General features: G+C 35.9%; 1 protein-coding gene across 1 annotated transcript in view; it reads right to left on the minus strand.

Moving 5' to 3' along the window:
- Nucleotides 1–752: 752 nt before the first annotated feature.
- The window catches only part of SH3YL1 (SH3 and SYLF domain containing 1), a 40730-nt gene continuing 17634 nt past the window's right edge, over nucleotides 753–23848 (minus strand). Inside the window, exons 6-10 of the mRNA XM_026044689.1 lie at nucleotides 22554–22682; nucleotides 21460–21595; nucleotides 20738–20810; nucleotides 19854–19910; nucleotides 753–1273 (exon numbers count right to left, since the gene is read on the minus strand). Of these exons, the coding sequence (XP_025900474.1) occupies nucleotides 1074–1273; nucleotides 19854–19910; nucleotides 20738–20810; nucleotides 21460–21595; nucleotides 22554–22682 (595 nt within the window). The 3' untranslated portion in view covers nucleotides 753–1073. The remainder of the gene's footprint in view (nucleotides 1274–19853; nucleotides 19911–20737; nucleotides 20811–21459; nucleotides 21596–22553; nucleotides 22683–23848) is intronic.

Below are 23848 nucleotides of genomic sequence, written 5' to 3' on the forward strand. Positions count from 1 at the left end.
CATGACTGCCTCTCTGCAGTGAAGTCGACTTATACTCAATTAAGTTGAACCCTGTAAATTACAAGGTATGCAAGTGCTGCACATTATTACTTCAGTGTATTTTCTCCAGAAATGTTTTTCTCTATCCCACTACCAGTATTTTTTCTTTTTTTTAAGCTAAGGTTACTGTTTCCTTAAGACTAAACAGTAAAAAAAACCCCAAAAACCCTTATATAGGAAGGAGTAGGAGAGTTGTTTATCTGTGAAACAGTTTTATCAGGCTTGTTTCCTGGCTGCAGAATAAATTCTTTCAGGAACCAAGGCACATCACAAGCCTATATATTATCTGGCAGGTATTGATCATGCCCTTGATTAAACAAATTTTCAAAAGTGCTTAAATTCTTCAATTATGAGGGCAGTAGAAAACAATCTCTTAAAGAAGCTGAACTGCTTAACTGCTACAGACTTCTAGACTTGTTTTTTTAAAAAATCTTTGTATGTTTGACAAGAAAAAATACTGAAGACCTAGCATTTACTAAGTATTTACTATGAAAAAGTAAAATGCTTAAAGTGATTTTTAAAGCAAGTATGAAGGTAATTTTTTTTACCATACATGTGAAAAAAACAACCCGGTACATTTAGCAAAAATAAAAAAAAAAATCAACTCTCACACAGTTTGATGCCGATTTGAGTTTATTACAGAAGAGAACATACATTATAACCTAACCAAAAAAAAACCTCAAAAAACCCCCAAAATTTCCCCAATATGTCTAATTTTAAATTGCTTATATTTTTTCCTCCAAATAAATATACCAGGAGAGAGCTGAAAGTAGACACAAATTGGAATATTATTTTTGGGCAACCTATTCATAAATAAATCTTCATCATAAATTATCACATATCTAATGTTTATTTAAGAAAGAAATTTAGAGTAAAGTGAATGTCTGTTAACGTATTTCAGTTTTGTGGTGGAATAGTCTTGATCAGGAATCTCATTTTGATAAATCTGAAAAGCTAAAATATATTTCTGTGTATGAAAAGCTAAAATATATTTTTGTGTATATTATTGCTTCAACATTTTATTCTATACAAATTTAGTCATTACTTATGGCAACATAATTGGCTGGAAAGATGCCAGTTTGACCTCCTATTGTTCCTTCCCACCAATCAAACTGGGAATTTGTTTTGGTTGTGACTGTGATTTTGTCTCCAGCTTTGAAAGACAAGTCACCTGGTTGCTGTCCTTCGAATGAATAAAGTGCTGTCACTTCCACTGGACTGTTCCAAGAATTACCTGAAATTAAAAAAAAAAAAAAAATTACTGACCTTCATGTACCCTAAGTTATTAAATACAAGGATATTTTCTTATACAATGGTGAAGATCAGGGACAAATGTACTAAAGTAATTTATGTCAGTGAATAAAGTGCAGACAGAAAAATCATGTCTTTCACCACATTTTTGGTTAAGTTTGATCTAGTAGCATTCTTCTGAAAATAAAGATCAGCAGTTTTCTCTGCATGCCTCAGATTGTTCTGGTAGAGACAGTGCAAATCATTTCTCATGTTTTTCTTCATTATATGTGTTTCAGTCATCTGAATGCAGCTAGAAGAACATGCAGAATTACAGATACTAAGTATTTCTAAGTGCCCAAATCATGTTAATATGGAAAAATAAGATGATTGATGACACAAAGAAAACATGCTAATATGGGAAATGAATAGTCAAAGTTTCTTCTAATTGCAGTGACAGAACTGACATCACACCTTAGTAAGCTGGATTCCTAGCGATGGCCATTAAGCAGCAATTACCTCCTCCATGACTGAACTTAAGAGATATACAGTAATTGCTCTTACATGAACTGCTCAGGATACTCAAACTGGCAAAACAGAAGTAGGAAGAAAAATGAAGAGAAACTAGATACAAATGAAAGTACAAAAAGGTGAAACAAAAGTAAATGTGAGATATGAACATGTAGGACTGCAGGTGGGGCACTACAAACACATCTCTACCTGTTGTTTGCCCTGCCCTGAGAACAAGGTTGTTTCATGCATTTGCCTTCCCACATTTTGTTCCTCTTCTGGAGGATCAAATGTCTTTCCAGATGTGCAGAAACCTCAAAGCACTCAAATGGCTGTGATTATGAATGCTACTTTTGAGTCCCTGCCCCACTTCCTACCCAGCATTTCAAAGCATTTCTGACTCTACTACTCTCTCACCTATTTCATAATAATTCATATTTAATTTTGCCTAGTAACTCTTTCTCATATTACATTTTAATTTTATTTCTCACCAAAACTCCGATCTCTGTGCTTTACTAGCACAGACTAAGTAAAAAAAACATATTTATGGTCTCTGTATAGCAGCATCCTATGCTACCTTGGTGGAATGTACCTGTTTGTAATCTGTCATATACCGTACGAAGGGAAGGTATTTCATCTGCTTCCCAGTTCAGCTGCACATAAACTGGGGTGGATACATGTTATACTATATCATGTTATATGTAGTATACTACGGATGAGAAACCATGACTTTTTTTATAAGCACTGTAATAATATCAAAATTTAAAACATTTGTTGTAAACAAAATTGTGATGGTCACACTTGAAGATCGTGGAAGGCCTATCTTGAAACCACATTTGCAGCTCACAAGATGGTGCTACAGTGCTACACAGAGCATAGAATCCCGAGATCATTGACATTTATGAGTATGCATATTGGGATGAAAACAAATTACACTGTAGAAAATCCTTAATTAACGAGATTTGAATACACACACAGCACACCTCTGCTAACACAGTGGTCAATACAGAAATACAGAAATTTTGGTTGCAGATCTATTAGTGCAGCAGCCAGCATACATATTCAATATTCTAATAAGCACAGGAATGGTGTATGCAGGTTAACTAGCTGCTCTGAGCAATACACTCTTTCATTTTTATTCATCTTTTCATACCATTCTGCTTTGAATGTTTTGCTTAAGATTACTGTTGCAGATTAATGATGTAGTATTAACCAGAGTACCAGCTCCACAGTAAATATATAGAGAAAAATATCATTAGCTACTCTGCATCTATAACAGAATAAAACTATTCTCCAGCAAGTTGCTATAGAACAGGTACAGTGGATACATTTATGCTAACAGACTGAATAGCGTCAGAGCCTTTTTTTGACTTTGAGGTCCATGGGGATAGATTAGTTGTCTACGTACTAGTAAACTCTCACCACCCAGACAGGAGAGCCATATTCAAATTACAAAGTGGTTCTAGACTCCCCGACTGCATCCGTAAACTACCTGGGAAAGCGCTAAACAAGTCAGTCATCCCAGGGTAACAATTTAGTCATATAGGTAATTGAGTTCTGGAGTTTGGGAAGGTCCTCACGGAAACCTCATGAAGGTTCAATAAAGGCAGGTGCAGAGTCCTGCCCCTGGGGAGGAACAGCCTGTGGGTCAGTATAGGCTCCTCTTTGCCCCTGGCATTGGGGATCTTATGAGTACATACAAATATCTCAAGGGATGGATCCTCAAGGAGGATGCAAAGAGGATGGGGACAGGTTTTTCAGTGGGGCCTAGTCACAGGACAAGAGGTAATGGGCAAAACTGAAAAACATGCAGTGCCCGAAGATGAGGAAAAAGCTTCTGTTTTTTTATGCAGGTGACTGAAGGTGATTTGTTGTATTCACCAAGCCATCGGGCTTATTACAGAGATTAATTAAGAGAGTTACTGTTGGCTCTTTGCAGGCCAGGTGCAGGAGGGAATAAAAACAACACATGAATTATGATTCATTCTGAGGTGGATATGAGTTTCTGGATTATAATCAAAGTTAGTTTTAAGGATAGAATTAGACTTTGGGTAGAGGATCCAGTTAGCAAACAAAGCCACGTAATTTCTAGATTCAATATTAACAGGTGTTTAAACGAGTCAGTTTTTTTTAATGTTGCTCTCTCCTTCATATTTTGAGACATTAAGCCTCACAAGATGTATTTTGGATAGTTTTTGCATAGAAACTGCAAAAACTGGAGAAACATTTTCTGCTCTATCCACCATGCCATACATTATAACGTTGGTGGCAGGGCGAGGGCAAAGGAAAGAGCAGGTAGTAAATTATGAGGACATCTGGGTCACCAGTAATGACAAGAATAAGTTTTGGATTAGGGTTAAGGCTCAGGCAGTGGGAACTATGGAACTAAAAATCTGAAGTATCCATCAGCATTGGACTATGATGAGACCTGAAGATATAGAAATAACTTATGGTTAATTCCTGGCTAAGAAGCAAACCATTAAATTCACTCTAACACAACAATAAGATGACAACTGAAACTTGTAAAGAGATTTTTTGGTTCTTTTTGAATTGAAAATAACCTGAAAGGTTTGGGTATGGTTCAGGACACCACATGGCATAAGGCCACAATTATAAATGGTTTTAAACAGTCTTAGTATCACGCAAGCTATAGATAAATCTGAGTTTACGAGAATGATTAGGTTTCATCAAAGCAGTAGACAAAAAAAAATTTTGCCATAGCCTACAAATCCTATGGGGCTAGAATAGATATAAAATAGGAAATAGTTTATTGTGAGCAAGGCATAAGCTTCTGAATATAACTGAAAATCCAGTTAATAGTAGAGTTAAATATCTACAATCTTGAGCCTTAACTCTAAGAGCTATGTTTATTTTAATTCCTGTAACATCTGCACACAATTTATCGCTAATATAGAGATTCTTCTGTCATGACTAAGTTCATAAGGACCCAAACAAGTTTTCAGATTAAATGTCATATGAGTTGAACCCTTCTATAACACCACTACCCAAAATATATTATGAGTTATGACCAACATTTTTTTTCTAGTATAGTAATATATTTTCACATTGACCATGAAGACTGCTTTTTATATAGAAAGAAGACAGAGAAAGGGAAACAAAACACTTTCCACTGGAAATGCACACAGTGATGGAGCCTGACATTGAAAGTGGTGTGACATCCCTATTTTTAAGAGTCCTGGAGTCTTATTTTTTTGGATGCTCTCAACAGCTACGAGGTCCAGTAATATCCACATGGGAATGCAGAGATTATTGCTTGATGCAGGTGGAACATCTTACAATCTCAAGTCAGTCAGGCTCATTTAAATACAATTAAGACCTTGTTTAGAGTTCGGAAGAGACTAAGTTGCAGGTGTACAGTTAGTTCCTGCAATGTCTGCAAAACCAGGATGTAATTTGGGTTCAAAAGCTTGCTTTTATGGTGAACGAGGCTCCATGATGAACACTTAACTCTAACGTAAAAGCTGACACCATTGCTTGCAATGTACTTCTTGGACTGGAAAGGATTTGGACAGGACAGTTACCTAAGAGGAAGGATGGAGGTCTGTTTGCTTAAGGCAAATCCTAAGTTTGGGGGAGGAGGGTAGAAGAAAAAAGGATTCATTATGATATTTTTGCATCAAATTTGGTAATGGTTAAGTGGTTTTGAAATATGTTTGCAGTTATTTCAATACAACTTTTCTACATATAGTAAAAAAATATATTCCTTTAGGATGAGACTCATCTTTTGACAACTTTCTGACAACTTTCAGATATCACTAATAACCACATAATGTCACATGTAGAGATATCACTCTCTACTTCCTCTGTGATCAAAGATGGGGGAAAAAAGGCACTTTAACACTTTATTCTAACATAGGTCTATGAACCTACATATTATTAGACTAAAAGAGAAAATTCACAGTTAATTTGTTTCCTTAAGCACATTATTGAGCTAAACCCGCAAAAGCCAAGAAATATCTAGTTCTATGCAAGGTTATTTCATATTTTATCAAATGATGAGAAAACATAACAGCACTTGAACATCTAGATAGTGGTGTAAGCTGCATTCAGGTACTGATTGAGTATAAGGTATAAAGTATGGAGAGGTGCTAAAAACCAGGAGTGAGTAGCTAAATGTCCTGATTCAATTGGAAAGGGAGAGTTTAGTAGAGGAATGTGATGGAGAATAATATAGGTAGGTGATGAGGTAGGAAATTAACTTTGAAGCCAGAGCTGAAGCTAGATGAGAGTAAAAGAATATCAAATTTGTAAAGGTCAGAAAGAAGGATGTTGAAATAATTGAATCATAAGACGACAAAAGCCTGGACAAAAGTGCACACTGAATGCAATGGTTGTCTCTCTGAAATGGTATTGTGAGAAAAATCTATTGGACTTGCAACATTGCTCAGAAGGTGAGAACTTCAGAAAAAAATTAACTTGAAGATGACACATGGTCTGCAGTGATCAGCAACAGTCAGTTTCTGGTTATATTAAAAACTACTTGGATAACTCACTAATAGCTCAACCTAAAAATAAACAGAGAAGTACTAGAGTAAGACAGAAAGAGATGGATCTGGAACAAAACAGTAATGAGTTATCTGTGGAAAATGAAAAAAGACCAATGATAGTAAGCTGGCAAACATTTAAGAGGAAACTGAGGGGACTGACAAGGAAGCTTTCTCAGAAACACACAGAAAGTACAGATATAAAGGCAATTACACAGCTAGCCCAACAATGGAAGGCAATGCAGAGCAGACAAATATTCCCAAAGAAAACAAAAGATCACAATTAACGTGACCATTAGGTTAAGGGAGAATGGAATGCAAGTTTTAATACGTCGTTATGAACAGGTTGATAGAAACTTGGAAATAAAAGTTATATTTACCATATATGAAGCAGTACCACATTTGAATCTCTGTCCCTAAGGCCAAGTAACACAGCCCTGTTCATGCTATTAAACGCTGCCTCCAAAGCATTGTAGCTTTACTCAAATTGCCTATTGGGAATGATCTCTGGCACTCGCTAACCTCCAGACTTCCTGAGGAATCAGTTGAGAGTCAACTCTATTGCCCTGGTCAAAGTGACACCAGGAACTTGCTAACAACCTAGGGGAACAAATAAGAAAGTTGCAGTGCCCAGTAATATTCCCTGGTAGTATTTAATTTATCAGCATAGACAAAGCTCATGGCTTCAGCTACATGTAGGAGGACACAGCTCTTTACAGGGGGTCCACTTATAACCTTATCTTCAGTTTTATACAGAATAATAATATTTAGCAAAGGTCTACTAATAATTGAAGTAGATATATTGCTTGCAGGTGATATGATGATCAGTTTGAGTATTCCCTTAAACTTAAAAACTTCTTGCATACATTATGTAATTTCTCTATTAAAAAAAACAAAAACAAAAACAGTTTATTTGGTTCCTGAAATGCAAACAAGACCCAGAATATTATTATCACCACATGCTATATTAGAAAAACATAATATCTTATTTCGTGTATTTTTTGGAACAAAAGCATCCTAGAGAATAAGGCATAGTTTACTGGATGCGCTTTATTTTCCCTTTACACAGATCACATCTTTCATTCTCTAAACTAAAATTAGAGTTTTAGATGACTCTCTAAAGCAAAATAGACATATACACAATTTTAATTGCTGGTTTACATATTTCTGAGCAAATTATAACCCAAGCATCCTGAATATTATTCAGGATGAAGATCTGAGCCAGGTGTTGGAGATCAGGAATCTTTTGCCCTATTCACTTCCAATGGCCCATTTCCTTAAAAGGTTTTTTTTTCCTTTCCCTTTGCAACACTCTCCTCAAAAACCCTCAGCATGCAGAAAACAATGAACAGATGTTTGAGAAGGCCTAAATATGCACGGTAGATTTGACATTTTATATTCTCAGGTACTAATCTGCTATAATCAGATATACATACAAATCTTTCAGTACAAATACTTGAAATATGTCATATGCCATCATTGATCCAATTTATCTCTAATAATGTTCATCTGACTAAAGATCAGGAGCCATGTTATTCATTAAATGACTCTCAGAACAAAATAAAATCTCCAGTCTTAGCTGTTGTTTTACTAATTAGCTCTGACATGTTTTGGGTAAGTAAACAAAAATCCTAGTGGTGTTCTAATTCCATATAAAAGCTCAAAATTCTCAAAGTTCATTCAATATTGAAAGCCTTCTTCATAACTGAAGAAACAAACAAACAAAAATATGCAAAGTGTTAGTTTTACTTGTTTTGTAGAGTTGACCTGCACGTATTTCTGGGACAAGAATGGGTTCACTCCCACTGCAGAAAAGCGGTACCCTACAACGTCTACACAAAAGCTTTCTGCACAAATGCTTCTGTGCCATCAGCTCTGCAGATCTGCTCTGAAGACGGAGGATGAGGCACAGCTAGTATATTCTCATCTGCTCTACAACCACTTGTTTGTAGAATTTTTGTCTTGTAAAAGACAAAAAAGTCTTTTATGGCCAAAATCCTCATCTTGTATCCAGGGGACCTTATGTCTGCCTCAAGTCGGCTGTAGACTTGAGGTAGTTTGGATTATAGCAAAGATATATCATCTTGGGAACTGTACTGCATGATACCTCACAGCACTCAATGTCCATCACAGTACTAGCAGGGAGCACAAAACCAAATTGCTTGGCATTAGTCCCTTCATCTCCCACCTACATGGGAGCCCTCTCAGCAGGGCCTATTTTCTGAAATAGCTCCAGAATTGTACTTTTTGTACTACTTAAAGGTGATACTTTGTTCAGGCTTTCAGTGCCCTTCTACAAAACTGTCAGTCTGATTTTTCGAATACCTTAATATGTTCCCCGTTAACAAAGAAGGGGTGGATAGAAAAATTCGTCCAGCTTTAGAAATGGATGTGGAAGACAGAACAAAGTTAGGCACATACGATGTGCATCAAGGTACACTCAGTTTTATCCAGAGCACGAAGAGATAGTAATTCAAAAACAGATGCCAATTTGTATATATACAGCAGAGTAAAATACACTCTCTTTCTGTTAACTCACAAAAGAGAGAAAAAAAACTCAAGTATTTGTGACCCATTCCAAATAAGCTGTAAATAGACCACTTCAAAGCAACTTCTGCATCACCAACTTGTGTCACTACTAAACAAAGTCACGTTTGACAAACAAAACCAGTAGTTTTACTGGTGGCTGAAGCAGACCTGAGTAAATTTCAAGTTTAAGCTACTGAACAAATTAAGCTCATTCAGTATGAAACATTTCACTGGTTTTCAGTTTCAGGCCTCCTGAGGAACATGCTGGCTCATCATCTTCATCTGCTGATGGAATGTGTTCTATCTTTGTTTCAGCACACTCAGCTTTTGCATTAAAGAAGTGTCTTTTTTTGTCAAGCATCTGTGGATGTATTTGGTGTTTAGAAAAAAAATTGAAAAAAAAAGAAAAAAAATCCATCCTGCTTGTAACAGTCAATTCCACAACAAGAGCTGCTGTTGATTATTTTCTGGATTTTTCTGCCTTTTCAAAAAGCATTTAAATTTTCCTTCAAGATGAAATGGTCACATAAACAACCCTGATGGGCAGGTCCCTCATCTGTGATTTGCTTCTCAAGTCTTTTTACAGTCTGATTAGAAAATTCTGCTAATATGGTATTAGTGCATGAACTAGTTCATTTGACATAAACCCTCACTTTTATCCCAGACTGGAAAACAATTTCCATCCTCAAAAAAAGTGGTAAGCCCAATTTTATTCTATATAGTACTGCATAGTAACTACAGTAATGCTCTATAAAACACTGAAAAAAAAAATCAAACTGCCATGGAGTGTGAGTTTCTGGAGTGGTTATAAAACAGTGGTTAAAATAATAAAATTATATGAGGCAAAGCAGTATCTCATATGGAAATATATAAAATAATATTATTGTACAAGCCTTCATCTGAACTACTGCTGACAAACCTCATCACTAAAGTTCAAACTGCATAAGGAGCAGGATACTCAGGAACAGAAAAACTGTTTTTGCAAAGGTTCAAAGATTAGCTTCACAGGATAAAACTCAGATGAAAAAGATTACAACTTTCAGACAAACAAATAAAGCAGAAAAGGTATTTTAGCTAGGAAACATGAAAGGGTAAGACTAAACTGATTTCATCTTGGTAAGAATAAACAAAGACAAAAAAATAAGTCTCAGAAAGAAGTTTCAAGCCATTAAAAAATGAAAGATTCAAGGATAGCTTTCATTAGAAATAGCTGGACAAAATCTATTACCTATTTTTAATATGAAATGTACTCATCTCATGATAACACAGTTGTGTATCTATGTAATACATAAATTACTCTTATTAATTTAAATTGGGTTAAGGGGCTCAGAGGGTGCTCTGAGGTATGCTAGATACACTTATTACACAATTACTTACTTTCATTGCTTTTACATTATTGAACCATCACCACAATAGCCCTTAACTACTCTACCTAATTCCAAGGGTTCTCCTTATAGCTTAAAAAGGAACTTTATGCATACCCTTCCCTGGAGGAATACCCTTCTTCTGTCACCTCCTGACCCAAACAACTGCATTCCCACTTACAGTAACCATTGGTACAAACTTGTACCATTTAATATTGGTGAAAACCAGTAGAAGAATGGCAGATGGCTAACTAATCACAGCCCAACTTCAGTAAGAGCTAGAAACAGCACAAACTGCAGAAACTACAGCTCAAACTGGTTAACGTAAACTTTACAAATAACAACACGCAGCTTCAGGAGGAGGAAACACAAACTTTCTCTGCTGCCTTATTCTCAGCTGTCCCATTAATCTCCAAATTCTCCCTTATCCTTATGTAACATTTGACAAATAGCTAGTTGGTGGGGAAGGAGAAAAAAGATGCAGAGTGTGATCCCCAACAGGGGAAATTATGCAGGCTGAGTTCTCCCCTTTATATTTGTTCCTAATTTACAGATAGTTTTCTGTTTTTTATTTTCTTCTATTGCCTTTCAGGGTCTGCTAAGAATGTGTGTATGCAGCCCTGAGAAGCTTGGGATAAACAGTGTGCAAGTCTTCTGGTGAAATAAAAAACTTGATAGTACACGGCTTCCCTTCCATAAAAGGAGAGGCTGTTTTCAGTTGAGTTTCCTAAAGACACAAACTGGCAAAAACAGCATGTGAAAGCTGCCTAATTTTGAAAGGAAAAAAAACCAGAAAAAAAAAATGTAATGAGAAAGAGAAAATAAATATATAATCCAAGATAGTAGAAACTAAATCAGGTCTGTACAAGTCTGTATCAGACCTCCACAGTGAATGTGTAGGACAAGTTTGCTGAAACTATACCTTCTGTTAAAAGAGAGGCACTTTATCAGAACACTGCTAGCAGAGCTGTTTGCCATATTCATTTATTTTTCCCAGGCCTGCTGTTTACTCTTCAGGAAGTGAGAGTCTTTCCACAAAACACGAGTGACCTCATTTCAATCAGCAACGTCCAGCTGGCTGATCAGCACCATACAGCTCCGAACTAGCAGAGCAGATGCTGACGTGGTACCCTCAGGTGCCTCCTGTGCTTCCTTGGGGATAAGGAACATCTCCCTTCTCGAGGAACCATGGCACTGTTAATTTTTCTGCTTATGGAAGAAGTATAGTTGTTGCAGATGACCATTTCATTACGTTAAACACTAATCAATTCCCAAAGAAAGAGAAGTACTACCACAGTGTTAGCACCAATATAAAGTAGTTCACTCACTACCCTTCTAGGAACAGACATTCAGGATTTCCCTCCTTTTTCTGCTTCCTACCAAGGATAAAAAGGGTGAGGGGAAGTAAAGGGGTAGAAGACAAGGTGTTCCCAAAAATGTAATTTTGAAATGTACAGAGATTTCTATTCCCTGCTATTAAGATAGATATGCACAGTTTTCCCCCATCTGCCTATTACTACTGCAAAATCTTCTCCATTTCTTTATTCAATGTCAGTTTTCAGTACCGGGCAGTTAGCAGTAGCTTGGAGGGAAATCCTGTATATATCACTTCATAAATGCACTTAAAATCCTGTTACCTTTCATTACTACTAATGAAGTAAAAGCTCCCATTCTCCCAATAGCTTTCCTAGATAAATAGAAAAGCAACTGAAACTTACTATCTGGACAAAACAGAAAGACAATATTATTAAATGCAGCACACAGCTGTGCAACAACTTTCTCACCACGCATCACGTAGAGGCTGTCGCTCTGGGGTGCTCCCCACGAGCTGACGAGCCCCAAGGCCAGAGCCACCACTGTGGGGTGGCTGCAGCCCGGGGCGCCGCCTCTGAGGACCCCAACAGTGACAACCCAGGCAGAGGAGAAGCAACACCGCAGCCCCACATCGTGGACATGGACACTGCCCACACAGCCACCGGCTGCTGGGCACGTGGCTACCTGCTGGGTGGGAGGTCACTGCTGATGGGCCTGGCTGGAGCCTGCGGCCTGGCTATGGCCATGGGGCTAGTGTTGTCCTCACTGGGTATGAAAGAAACTAAGGCACATACAGTTTGTTATGGACTCTGACCCAGACCCACCATGAGCTGGTGGGTAGACCTGAGGATCCACCGCAAGTAGGAGGTCACCCTGGTGACCCCAAGACTGCAGGGAAAACTAGAAGGGTGGCCTTCAAGTAAAGGGCTGCAACATGTATGTCTTGTATACTCCTGATTCAACTGTGAGGCTCTGATGTGTATATACATTTTCAGTTCTGTTAAATTTCTAGCTATACTATACTTTCAGCTTTGTTATAACCTCCTATCTACAACAAATTCTTGCACTCGACAAACGATGCTCTCTCGATTTCAGTACAACCAGCCTTGAATCTCAGACACCCTTCCAGCTGAACATCAGTCACATCATTTTAGTTGCTGTGAATCAGAAATATCACCTCAACACAGCTTTACTCCTAAAAAAAGATAAGCATAGGCTGGCCTGAGATTTTTCCTACAATTTCAATTTTCATAATTATTATTCCATGTCATTTTTTAAAAAAGTATTGTTCTCCAAGCCAGTAGGTTCCTATTCAGTAAAATGGTTATCTGTCAGTGCATACACACATTCAAAAGGACCCCTATTTCATCCTAGTACATCTGACCTCAATCTCTGTGTGCCTTATTGTATTTTGAGTTAGCTGATTACATGCTGTTATTTGTTTGAGTATGACCAGTGAAGTCCCGCATGCTACATATTTCCTTCTCAGCTTGCCAAACATAAGCCATAAGCAGCTTGATTATATGACTCATTACATTCATAATAGTAATAGTACAATCCTAGTAAAAGTGAATCAGAAATAAAAATAGTCTCAAAAACAATTTCCTGGGATTTCCTGGTTTGGGTTAGTATTAGGACAGAGCTCATAATAGCAAGAAAATTAATACGGAGGGGACCACCAGATGGATGTTTTAGCATTCCGGTAACTAAATATAAACATGTTGCGAGCCTTGCCATGAAACCCACAAAAATAGACCAAGCTTAGCTAAAACTCTTAAAAAAATAAGTACTTTCCGGGATATTGACTTCTTACTATTTACTAAATTTGTAGACAATGTCATGAAGGCTTATGACAGATACAATATATTATCTCTCTGTCCAAAGATCTTCTACAACAAGTATCTGTTAGTCACACTGAGCTGCCTTATTGCTTTTACAGTTTATAATCTGCTAGCATTCCTCCACAAATTATCGTATAGAAGGATCAGATTATTACAAGCTTGGTTCTTCTTTCCAGTGTGAAATAATTCTATTTGATTCTATATATAGGATATATATTTGTCTTGAAAAAGGAAGAATTCATGAACTGGAGAGTTAAAGGTGATTTGTTTTCAGTTCCAAACACCTAGCACACATCTACAGTGTCTAAAAGAATATGCAAAACTGATTTTATCAGAATACATTATTCTAATTATTTATCCTATTCATTTTCAAATATTTACAAAAATTAAAATCTTTCATTCACAATCCAAAAATGTTTGCTCCACTTCAACATGAAGACACCAGTTAAAACAACACAGATGAATCACGGAAATGAAGTGTGGTTCAAAGACTGGATTCTTCCACCAGTAATCAGGTCAAGCAGCTTATTCTATTTACTTCAAAGTTCTCCTAACCACCTTAAAGAAGAGAAATTAAAAAGTGGACAGGCTCATGCACATGCAGATGAGTCAGGACAAGCATTTCAGAAACATCATCCGGTCTTTATGACATGAATAGAAACAAATCATGTTTCCACAGATTATTCAATTTCCAGTTCAAAAAAACCCTGCATTTTCCCCCTCATTACTAACCATAGAATCTTCCTTCATTCTTGAAAAGGACAAGTTTTCATTTTTTCTCTCTTTCAAATCTTTGTAGATAGTGTGGTACAAAAAATATTACAATCTTCCTGTCTAGTAAAAAGTTTCTATTCATGTTTACCAGGATTCAAGCTGGCAAATGAACCTGCACAATGATGCTATCATTTTGAAGTGTCTTGATCCAGAACAGAAAGGAACAACAAAAAACAGAGAACAACACAACCACTCTAAATGCTAGGAGACAGACTTTAAGCATAGATATGCTTTCTGAGAACAAAGGAAAAGCAAAATGTCAGACATTATAGAGAAGAAAGTGAACTCAAAACCACAGTCTGATTTTTTTTATTTTGGCTCCATAATGATGAAATACTTCTGCTTTGCTACTCTGGTATTTAGCTGAAATTGCAACAAAAATGTTCAAATCACGAGTAGATCATGAACCAGAAAGATTTGGGCACACTTCAACTTCTCTTATAATGTAGACAGTTAGTTAGCTCTTAATTTTTTTTTGTCCATAGCATTTCTAAATGTGGAACTAAATAATTGATATAAATAGCTATATGCTAGATTTCTAGTTAAAGATGAGTTGTTCTAAAATATTACTAGTCTGGCTATATTAAAGATAAAAGAACCTCAGAAAAATAAAATGATTGCTTCAGTACATTCTTAATAGAACATGCCAATGTTAAAGTTGCAGCACACTGAGAAAGTGAAGCTTTCAGAAAGTCAGTCTAAAAATTCCATTATTTCACTGCACTGATTTTAACCAAGTTCACTTAATTACTAATGCAGAGAAAAATAGAGCAGTGTCAAAGTTGCACATTATATTTTGTCTTCTTTCTGAGCTTGATGGAGATAATCCTCCAAAGTAGTAATTCTAAAAATAGCAGGACCATAAGTGAGATGAAAACTGAACTGCAGAATAGGCATGTGAGTACAATAACTGAACAGAAGGTGAGGTTGCAAGAGAGAGAAAAAAAACGCTACTACCCTCAGAGTGCTACAAAATTGAAAGGTTTGTATTTTATTATTTTATTTTATTAAAGCTTTACACCTCTGAAGCAGCCTCTCTGAACTTAGAGTCAATTTAATTTTGTTGACATAGTGAGCACCAATTTTTGTAACTGGCCAGAGAACATCATACTATCATAATAAAAAACTGCACATAAAGCCCCTAAATGTATCTTGCCAAGGAAACTTTAAGGAGGCTTAAAAGCATTTGGAGGCATGAAAACATTCCTTGGAGTTCTCAACAGCAAACAAATTTTCATATATGTCCTGAACCATCTGGCAGTCAAGAGATTATTGAAAGAAATATCAAGATCACAGAAGGCATTCTTGCACCTCCAAACTTATCAAGAATTGGGTCTGGCCTGATTCTCTGAGAACATGGAAAGCAGCTTCTCTGAGAAGGATTTATTAGCATAAGCTGAGTTTACCATAAACCTCTGGCACTGCTTGGTCAGAAGGAGTTCATATTGTCTGAACTGTTCTAATGAGGAGTAGTAAAACTGCGTAAGAAGTGGAATTTGGTCCAAATTCACAGTGTTTTTCTACGGAGCCCAAATCACACTGATCTCAGGGAGTTCACATCTCAGAATTCATGATCATTAAAATCATTATTTTAAGAGGAAATGACTGATGCAGTTCTTAAGGAGCTCCATCTGTTTAGTAATCACAACAAAGATTGAGAAAGACCAAGAGGTGATTTTGATTACAAACAATACTTAAGTTGGCAAGGAAGGGGGCATCCCCTTTGTGCCCCAAAGGCAATGGGAGAGGTAAGGCAGGGCTCTCCAATCCGGTGAAGAAAACCATAAGAACCATCAATGTCCAAAAGCTGCAGACAAATTCATATGATAAAGTATGAATTTTTAATAATGAGGCTAGATATTACTCATGCAATCGATGAAAGAAGCAGATTTGTCAGCTTCTTTATAAGGTTGCAAATTTCTGCCTATCTCATCATCATCAGTAGGCTGATCCATATAGCACCTCTTTTAGTATTTAAGAATACAAACATATGCTATGCAAGAATACAAATACGTGTTTAATGATGCAAGGAGGAACCATTAATCTTTTCATAGTATCCTCAGATGTAAAGTTTCAGGTAAAAAAAAAAAAAAAAGGTATTCCTTCAACGTTTGCTCAAACTGAGTATATCTGTAATGATGTTTTTTGCCTAACAGTCTTAAGAATTTCATGTCTACGGCTAGATAACTTTATTCAAATCAGAAGTCAAAAGAATCAGAAGAGGGAACACATTTTCTCTCGAATAAAATTAATTTAAAAATATTAGGTTAAAATACTTATGGAAAGTAAGAAAGACTGTTTCTTGGAGAAATAAAAAAATCTGAACACTTTGCCTTTATAAATTCTTACACATTTCTTAAGAAAACTGCATGACAAAATTACTAGTCAGAAACATATATTGAATGCCTTAAAGCCATTCAACATCTAGTTTTACAATCACAGTCCTCCTGAAAAGATCATAGTAGTAACAGGCTCTGCAGTCTGTCTGATAATCTGACTCCTGACCCCAAGCCAATTGTCCATTAATGATTCAGTTATCCCAATCGTTCACTGTAACCCAACCCTTAAGAGTTTACAAATGAGACAAATCTGGAAGGGTATTTTTGTTAGCAGATGGCTATTTACTGCTGCTACCAGTTGAGCTGAGAAAGCACATCACTAAAGTGCTTCCAGAACTGTACAGCAATTTGTTAGGATAACAGTCAGGAACCATTTAGTCTGCAGTTTTAGTTGCTTGCTGCTCTGTTGCAAAACTCCAAACAAAAAATAATCAGAAAACACTCTGGAAAACTAAGATCTAGGATTAGGTATCATTCTAGTTTGACAAGCTATCAATCTAAGGCATCTGAAGACATGTTCTAGTAAAATAAACTTTTATCATGAGATTACAATGCTCAAACAGGCTTTTAAAGAGCTGTAGGTCATTTAGATTAGTGATGCAGCAGAACAGATTTGTAGAGAATCAGTCCTTTTATATATGACATAATGGTTGTATATATAATTTTGTGTGGTGACAAGTACAAAAATTAAGATAAAAATGCCCAGTTTTAGTGAGAAGTAGGGGAGGAGGCATGGGCTATCACACTTGCAGGTAAATACAATTTCTTTATCTGAACAGTCTCCAAAAAAACTTCACTACTGTAGGAATTTCATGCTCCCAATATCTTGCTGAAAACTTCATTTTCAATAAATCCAGAAATCTAGATATGTGTCACATTTCCTATAGCATGTATAATGCTTCCAGGGACATGCCCAAAAATGGAACCTGTGGGATCATTCCTTCAGTATTAACTGGCCTTAATTTTGCTTGCTGACTGCTTGACTTGACATGACACACTATTTTGGTACAGCTTTGTCTACAAGGTAAAGAGGCAAATAGTCAGAATGACTTTTTTTTTCTTCCTGATTTTCTGATGTAGCCCTGGTTACTTCCGAAAGCAATTGGTACTGGAAGACTGCTACTTACAGATGTCAGTGTGCCCAAGTCCTTTACATTACACAGAATCACATTAACAGTATGAGCTACTTTAAGAATTGTAAAAGATCTTTCTATCTTTAAAAAAAAAAAAGTGTTATTTCCAAGTTTCTGGAAAATATTAAAATGTTAGTGATTATCATTTTAGAATTAAATGCATTACCTTAAGTACTACTCTGTTATATAAAAAAGCTCTAGTTGCATCTGAGTCAAGTATCACAATATCAGTTTAGAAAAACATGTTTTTCATTTTACATTTTACTTGTGCTTGAAATGGGTTATATTACATTTCTCATCTTGATAATTCAAGTCTACATAAAATATAATTAAAAATGTTTCATCTACAAGTCTTGCCTTTCTTCCACTAATGAAAAGAATCAACATTTCAACTCTCCTGCTACTTTTATAACTGCAAAATCAAAAACCTGTAACAAAAAAATGAAAATAATGTTAACTGTTTGCTGATGGCAACTCAGGCTTGTTACCAAATACCCAAACCTACCCCTATAGGGACTATGTGTAAAGAATAACTTTCTCAATCAATATTTGAATATGAATTTTTTTTTTTCCCCGATCATTGTACAACATTAGTGGCAGCAACTTATCCTGCAATAAGGATTGGTTAGTGCAAGTTTTAGATGCCTGGTAGCTCTCTCCAATCAGCTGAAATCTAAAATGATAGGAACCTTAATGTTGCTTCTCTGCCACAACCCAAGGACGAACAAGGACGAACTCTGTCATTGATGAGAAAACACCTGTAACTCTTAGCATCTCATCCACATGCATATAAGCATGAAAAAAAAGAAAAAAGTGCCAGAAAATATGCAAGAGAATTGACTTGAAACTTTTATTGGAAAAGAGCAACTACACAGAGTACTTCTATGGATGTGGACAGTACAAGAAGTGTTTTTATGGAAATAAAAACTCCAGTGCAAAGCAAAATATCCCATTGTAAATCTGTAAGGTAAGCGACGATTTATCATTAGACATTTCTTTCAGGAAGTGTCATTTACAAATGATCCTACCTCATCTTGCTCTCTTGTGTATTTCTGGAAATGTCAAGCACCCACACATAACTTATCTTACATTTTTTTGTGAAAATCTCTAATTGCATGAGCCAAGCTATGAAAAATCCATTTACGAGTGAGGCTGTTTCCGGACATTACGAGTTTCTGTTTGAGACAACAGAATTTAAATAGTGTAAGTTGAATCATGGCACTCAGCCTGATTTAGACTTTTACTGTGATGAATTATCAAGCTTCATTTGAATTCAACTTTTAAAAATAAAGATATCTTTTGTTATATTTTCAAATTGTGCATGTGATAAAATGTATGCATGTATCCAAATATATGCTCATACTTATACACAAAAATATTATACAAAAATGAACATATATATGTAACACCTCAGTCTTGGTTTTGATCCTAGCAGAGACCAAGACATTTTATCAAATAAGCAATGTAACTTATGAGAAAAATAATTAATTTTGCAGATGTTAAAATGGCTAACAATCTTTTCCCTGTGAAAGAAAAGACACACTTTGATGGGAAAGCACACTATGGAAGCTAAAAGAACACAGCCACTTGATCCTAACATGTTCCTAACAAAGGCCTTAAGTTTCTTGATGTTGAGTTTAGTTTGAGTCTTGATGTTGATGTCCCAGAGTTATGCTGTGAACGCTACAGAATCAGGTTCTCTATTAATTAGAGCTAAATCTCAAATTGCCTGTTCTTGTCTTTAAGCTCCAAAGAGAGTCAGTGTAGAACACTGAACAGAGTTCAAGGTTATCTGAATTCGGGGAGGGAGGGGAAACAAAAAACAGGAAGGGGTAAAGCTGAAATGGAAATCTATGTTTATGCCATGTAATTAGATATGCCCTGTGCAGATACTTTTTAAATTAAAACAGGAGTTATCATAAGGACAAGCTTGTTACATGAGCTTTCTTTTTTTACTTCAATTAGTTTGAGAAGTAAAACACTGTTTTACTACTTTCAGTGCTCTTTTCAAGCACGCTGAATAAATAAAGCTTCTGCTATTCAAAAAAAGAACATACCACTCATCTTTGACTGAATGTAAAGCCAGGGAATAAGAATCACTTTTATAATACATTTTCATGAGAGAAAAAACAAAGGAATCTTATTTTAACACATGATTAACACAGAAAAATACCCATGCACAGATGTTAGATGATTCCACATTACCTGCAAGATTTCTCGGATTATTAATAAAACAGGATTAAATTAATAAAAAAGGCATAAGCTCAGTACTTACCCACAGAGCCATAATCATTGGGAAGCTCAGGATAAAGCTTGTTTGAATTCTTTTTGGCTGTAAGAGATTTAATAGAAAGTTACATGATAAGCCAAAACATACTGTTATATTTTGCATACTACTTTTCAAATATATGTTTAATAGTTTGAAAAATGTAGTTTGAAAAATATATTTAATAGTTTGAAAAATAGTTTGAAAAATAGTTTGAAAATGATTGAAGTTAAGGTGCAGTACTGGTGAAAGAAACAAAGAATGAGCTTCATACCCTTGTCCAGAGAAATACAGCAAAATAACAAGAACTGCAGTAAAAAGTCTCATTTCTGATGAGAAAACTTCAGCAAGTAACTAATTGTGGAGCCAAAACTCTGCATCCCCTGCTCACATACTAGGTCTTCATCCATCCATTCATGGTAACAACAAACTAGAAGAGAACTTAGTCTTCTATAAGCCAGACGCTTTCAATAGGAATATTCTTATTGCTAAGAAGGTTCATTGTGCTAAAGGAGCTTTTATGTGTGCAATAAACATTAATGCTCCCTTTGAGCTATTATATATTTTTATAACTACACAAATAGTATTTCTACAGCAAAACTGTCAGATAGCAAAGGCCTGTTACAGATATTTGCTAAATAAATTTTCACACTGTCATTAGAAAAGAGATTAATGCACTCACCAAAAGGTGAAGAAAAAAACCAAAGCACAAATTCTATCCTTTCTCACACGTGGAACTCAATTTCAACCCGTGTTTGTCCAAGGAAGAATAATAAAAATATGTGTGTATATATAGACAGCTATTAATGCAAGAACAGCATCATGTTCATCAGTTTCAATATTCTATTTTAATATAAAGAAATAAATTAATTTTTCTCAAAAGATCTTCTAACCTGGTGGTGTTGGCCTAACAGAGGGTTTATGTGGCTCTGGTCTCGACGATGGTCTAGCAGGGGGATCATTTACCTAAAACATACAAATTTTTACATTGTATCACACCAAGAAACATAGTATTGCTTCGAAGTGTACAGGTAAGTCAAGTATCACTGAAAATTACTCTTTTTGCATTGAAATTGTATGAAGGAATATATAAAATTATTATTTATGCAGAACTGTAGGATAATTCACTATGAAGATAACAAAGATGAAAGTACAAGATGGACTTCAGGAACATCTGCAGAAAGAATAATCCTCTGTAGTTTTGGCATTATATTTATCTTTATGATTATTCTAAACTTGAATAGGAGACTGAAAAAGCACAAGAAATGCAGAGTAATCAAATCAAATCTAGTATGCTCATTATTTACATGTTAATTTGATTAAGAATACTTGAATGCACTTTTCTAATCAAAACTCAGATTTGGTTATCTACAAACAAGGACAAACACAGTTTAGCACATACAAAGCAAAACTGGCAACATCTTCATCCAGAAAAGGCTATCATGATCATGTTAAGCGAAGTTTCTGTTATATGTTACATTTGTAAGCATCCAATTAGAGATCTTAGGAATGCCACAGAGACTACAACATTATCATTACAGCCAACTATAGAGTTCAATAACAGGGAAAAAAAAAAAGCCTATATGGAAAAAAGACAAACCCTTTGTTCCCTTACAGCTTTTCCTCTTTGCTCTTCGTTTTCATATACTTCAGTAAAGGATGCCAGCGTTTCATAAAGATCATCTGCTTGAGGAGGAAAAGGCACATCACCAAATAAGATTGAACTAGCACGAATATCCTGTCCATAAAACCTGAAAATAAAAGAAAAGATACCAGGTATTTCATCACTATCACATTTAGGTAACTTCATTTAGTCGATAACTTCATAGAAGTCTAGATAACTTCATTTGGTGCAAATGCTCCCCCCACTACATTCCTCACATGGATCATCTATTGAGAAATGACAGTAGTAGTTCAACACTACAAATTTTGAATGATAAATTACAGCAAACTTGAATGTCTATGTTATTTCACAATATTTCTCACTAGTAGTATTTTGTTATGCTATTTTGCATACATTAACTATAGCAGTTGAAAGTGACATACCGACCGGAAAATCAGCACTCCACTTTTACAAAACATTGCAAAACACTCCTCAACAATGTAGTAAATTCCTTAAGGATGCAATAAAACAGTAAAACTAGAATTTTACGAACAAAGCTGAAAATTACTGACACACTGTCATTAAGCCACTACTAGTCTTTGCTGATATTAGCAGAATCAAAGTGTTCATAAACAGAACGCATACAATGCAACACATACATAGTAGCTATTAATCTTGATTTTCAGAGTTTGGTTGAAATATTAGCATCTGCAGTATGTGCTCTGCTTCAGGTGTCTCCATGCTCTCAAAGGTGCTTTGGATTTCAAGCCTTAACAGGCTGCACAGAGGAAGCAAAACTACGTAAAGATCTTGCCAGGTTCAACACTGAGCAAGGCTCTAAACCATTTTTAAGTGGCTTTAAGCAATGTATTTGTCATATAAGAAGGTAAATTATTTTGTAGCTACCTTTTACAATACACAAACCCCTTAAGCATTTGGCATCTTCTCAACATCCTTTTCACGTTATCTAAATTAAAGATATTTATAGCTCTCAAGAAATCCTACACTCAGCACATAATATTCTCAAAACATTCCCCCAATTGAACTATTGAATCTCGTTGCCTTTGTCACTAATGTTGAACCATCTAAATTTGAGGAGCACTTACTTGCGATTAGTTTCTTTCCTTTCAATTAAACAAGTTCCTTCCAGAGACACTCCTGCAAACAGCCCTCGAGATTTGCAGTACGTATAGACAGCAGCGGAGCTTCTCAGAGAAACATCCCCTTCTAAGTTTCTAGAAAGAAAAGAAGTTTTGCTTGCTGTTCTTCAATATGACAACAGGAACAGCAATTGTTGTCTTATTCTAATTCTACCAGTTGTCAAAAGTAATTTGAAAGAATTCACAGAAGTCAGCGAGAATTTAACATTTCTCTGTTCTTAAGTACTCTGTTGAACTGGCTCAGAAGTCATTACTTCATCGGATCTGAAATCCATTTTCAGTTCTCATCTCGGACAAGATATTCTTGTGTGGTAACACTCCCACTGAAGTACATGACAAAGTCACCCTGAAAACGCTCTACATTAGAGCACTCTTGCATCAGAAGTCAGAACTCTAACCATGAGGATTTCAGAAGATGAATAAAAATATACAGCTCAGAATTTTCTAAGTAGTTTTGTAAGTAATATAAATTCTGCAAAATAAATTTATTACTACTCAAAGTTTTTTCTCAGCCTTCAAGAAAACTTTCTTACTGCAATTTAATTTTATTTGTAGCCTGTCTGCCATGGACAGAAAGAACTACTTTATTCCTTTCCTCTTCCTTGCTGACATTTATGCATTTGGAGGCATTAACACACCTCAGTCTTCCCTTCTTTAATCAGCTCTTCAGTTGTTCTTCACAGATCATGGTTTTAAACGCATTATTATGTTTGATGTGTTTGCTAAAGCGACAAAAAAAACCCTCTTGATTTTTCCATGCACAAAATACTTTAACTAAGGCCTTATTAGAGCTCAGTGGAGTTGAAAGATTACTCAGTAGACTTTGTCCTACACAGTATCACGTATTTTAAGTCTGAATGATCTACTGCAGGTCAGTTATTCCAACCTCCTGCTCAAAACAAGTATAACATAAAATTAAAATCAAGTTGCTCAGGACTTTGTCCAACTAGTTTTTGAAAACCATCAAGTATGTAGATTCCACCGATACTCTGAGCAACCTGTTTTCATGCTTAATTATATTCACAGTGACTTTTTCCCCCACTAATACCTAGCCAGGACCTTGCATGTTTCAATTATAACTTCCCTCTTTTGTTCTCCTGCCAGGCACCTCAGTAAAGAGCTGGATCTGAGTCACCTGCTCTTGGGAACACAGCCTGTTAGGTGCTCTGAACCCTTCCCTATCCCATGCCAAACAAGTCCTACTCTCATGCTGACCTCAGGATTCACATACACCCGATACG

This window comes from Nothoprocta perdicaria, unplaced genomic scaffold (assembly GCF_003342845.1).
Source record: "Nothoprocta perdicaria isolate Ctin4 unplaced genomic scaffold, notPer1 scaffold_378, whole genome shotgun sequence".
Lineage (NCBI taxonomy): Eukaryota > Metazoa > Chordata > Aves > Tinamiformes > Tinamidae > Nothoprocta > Nothoprocta perdicaria.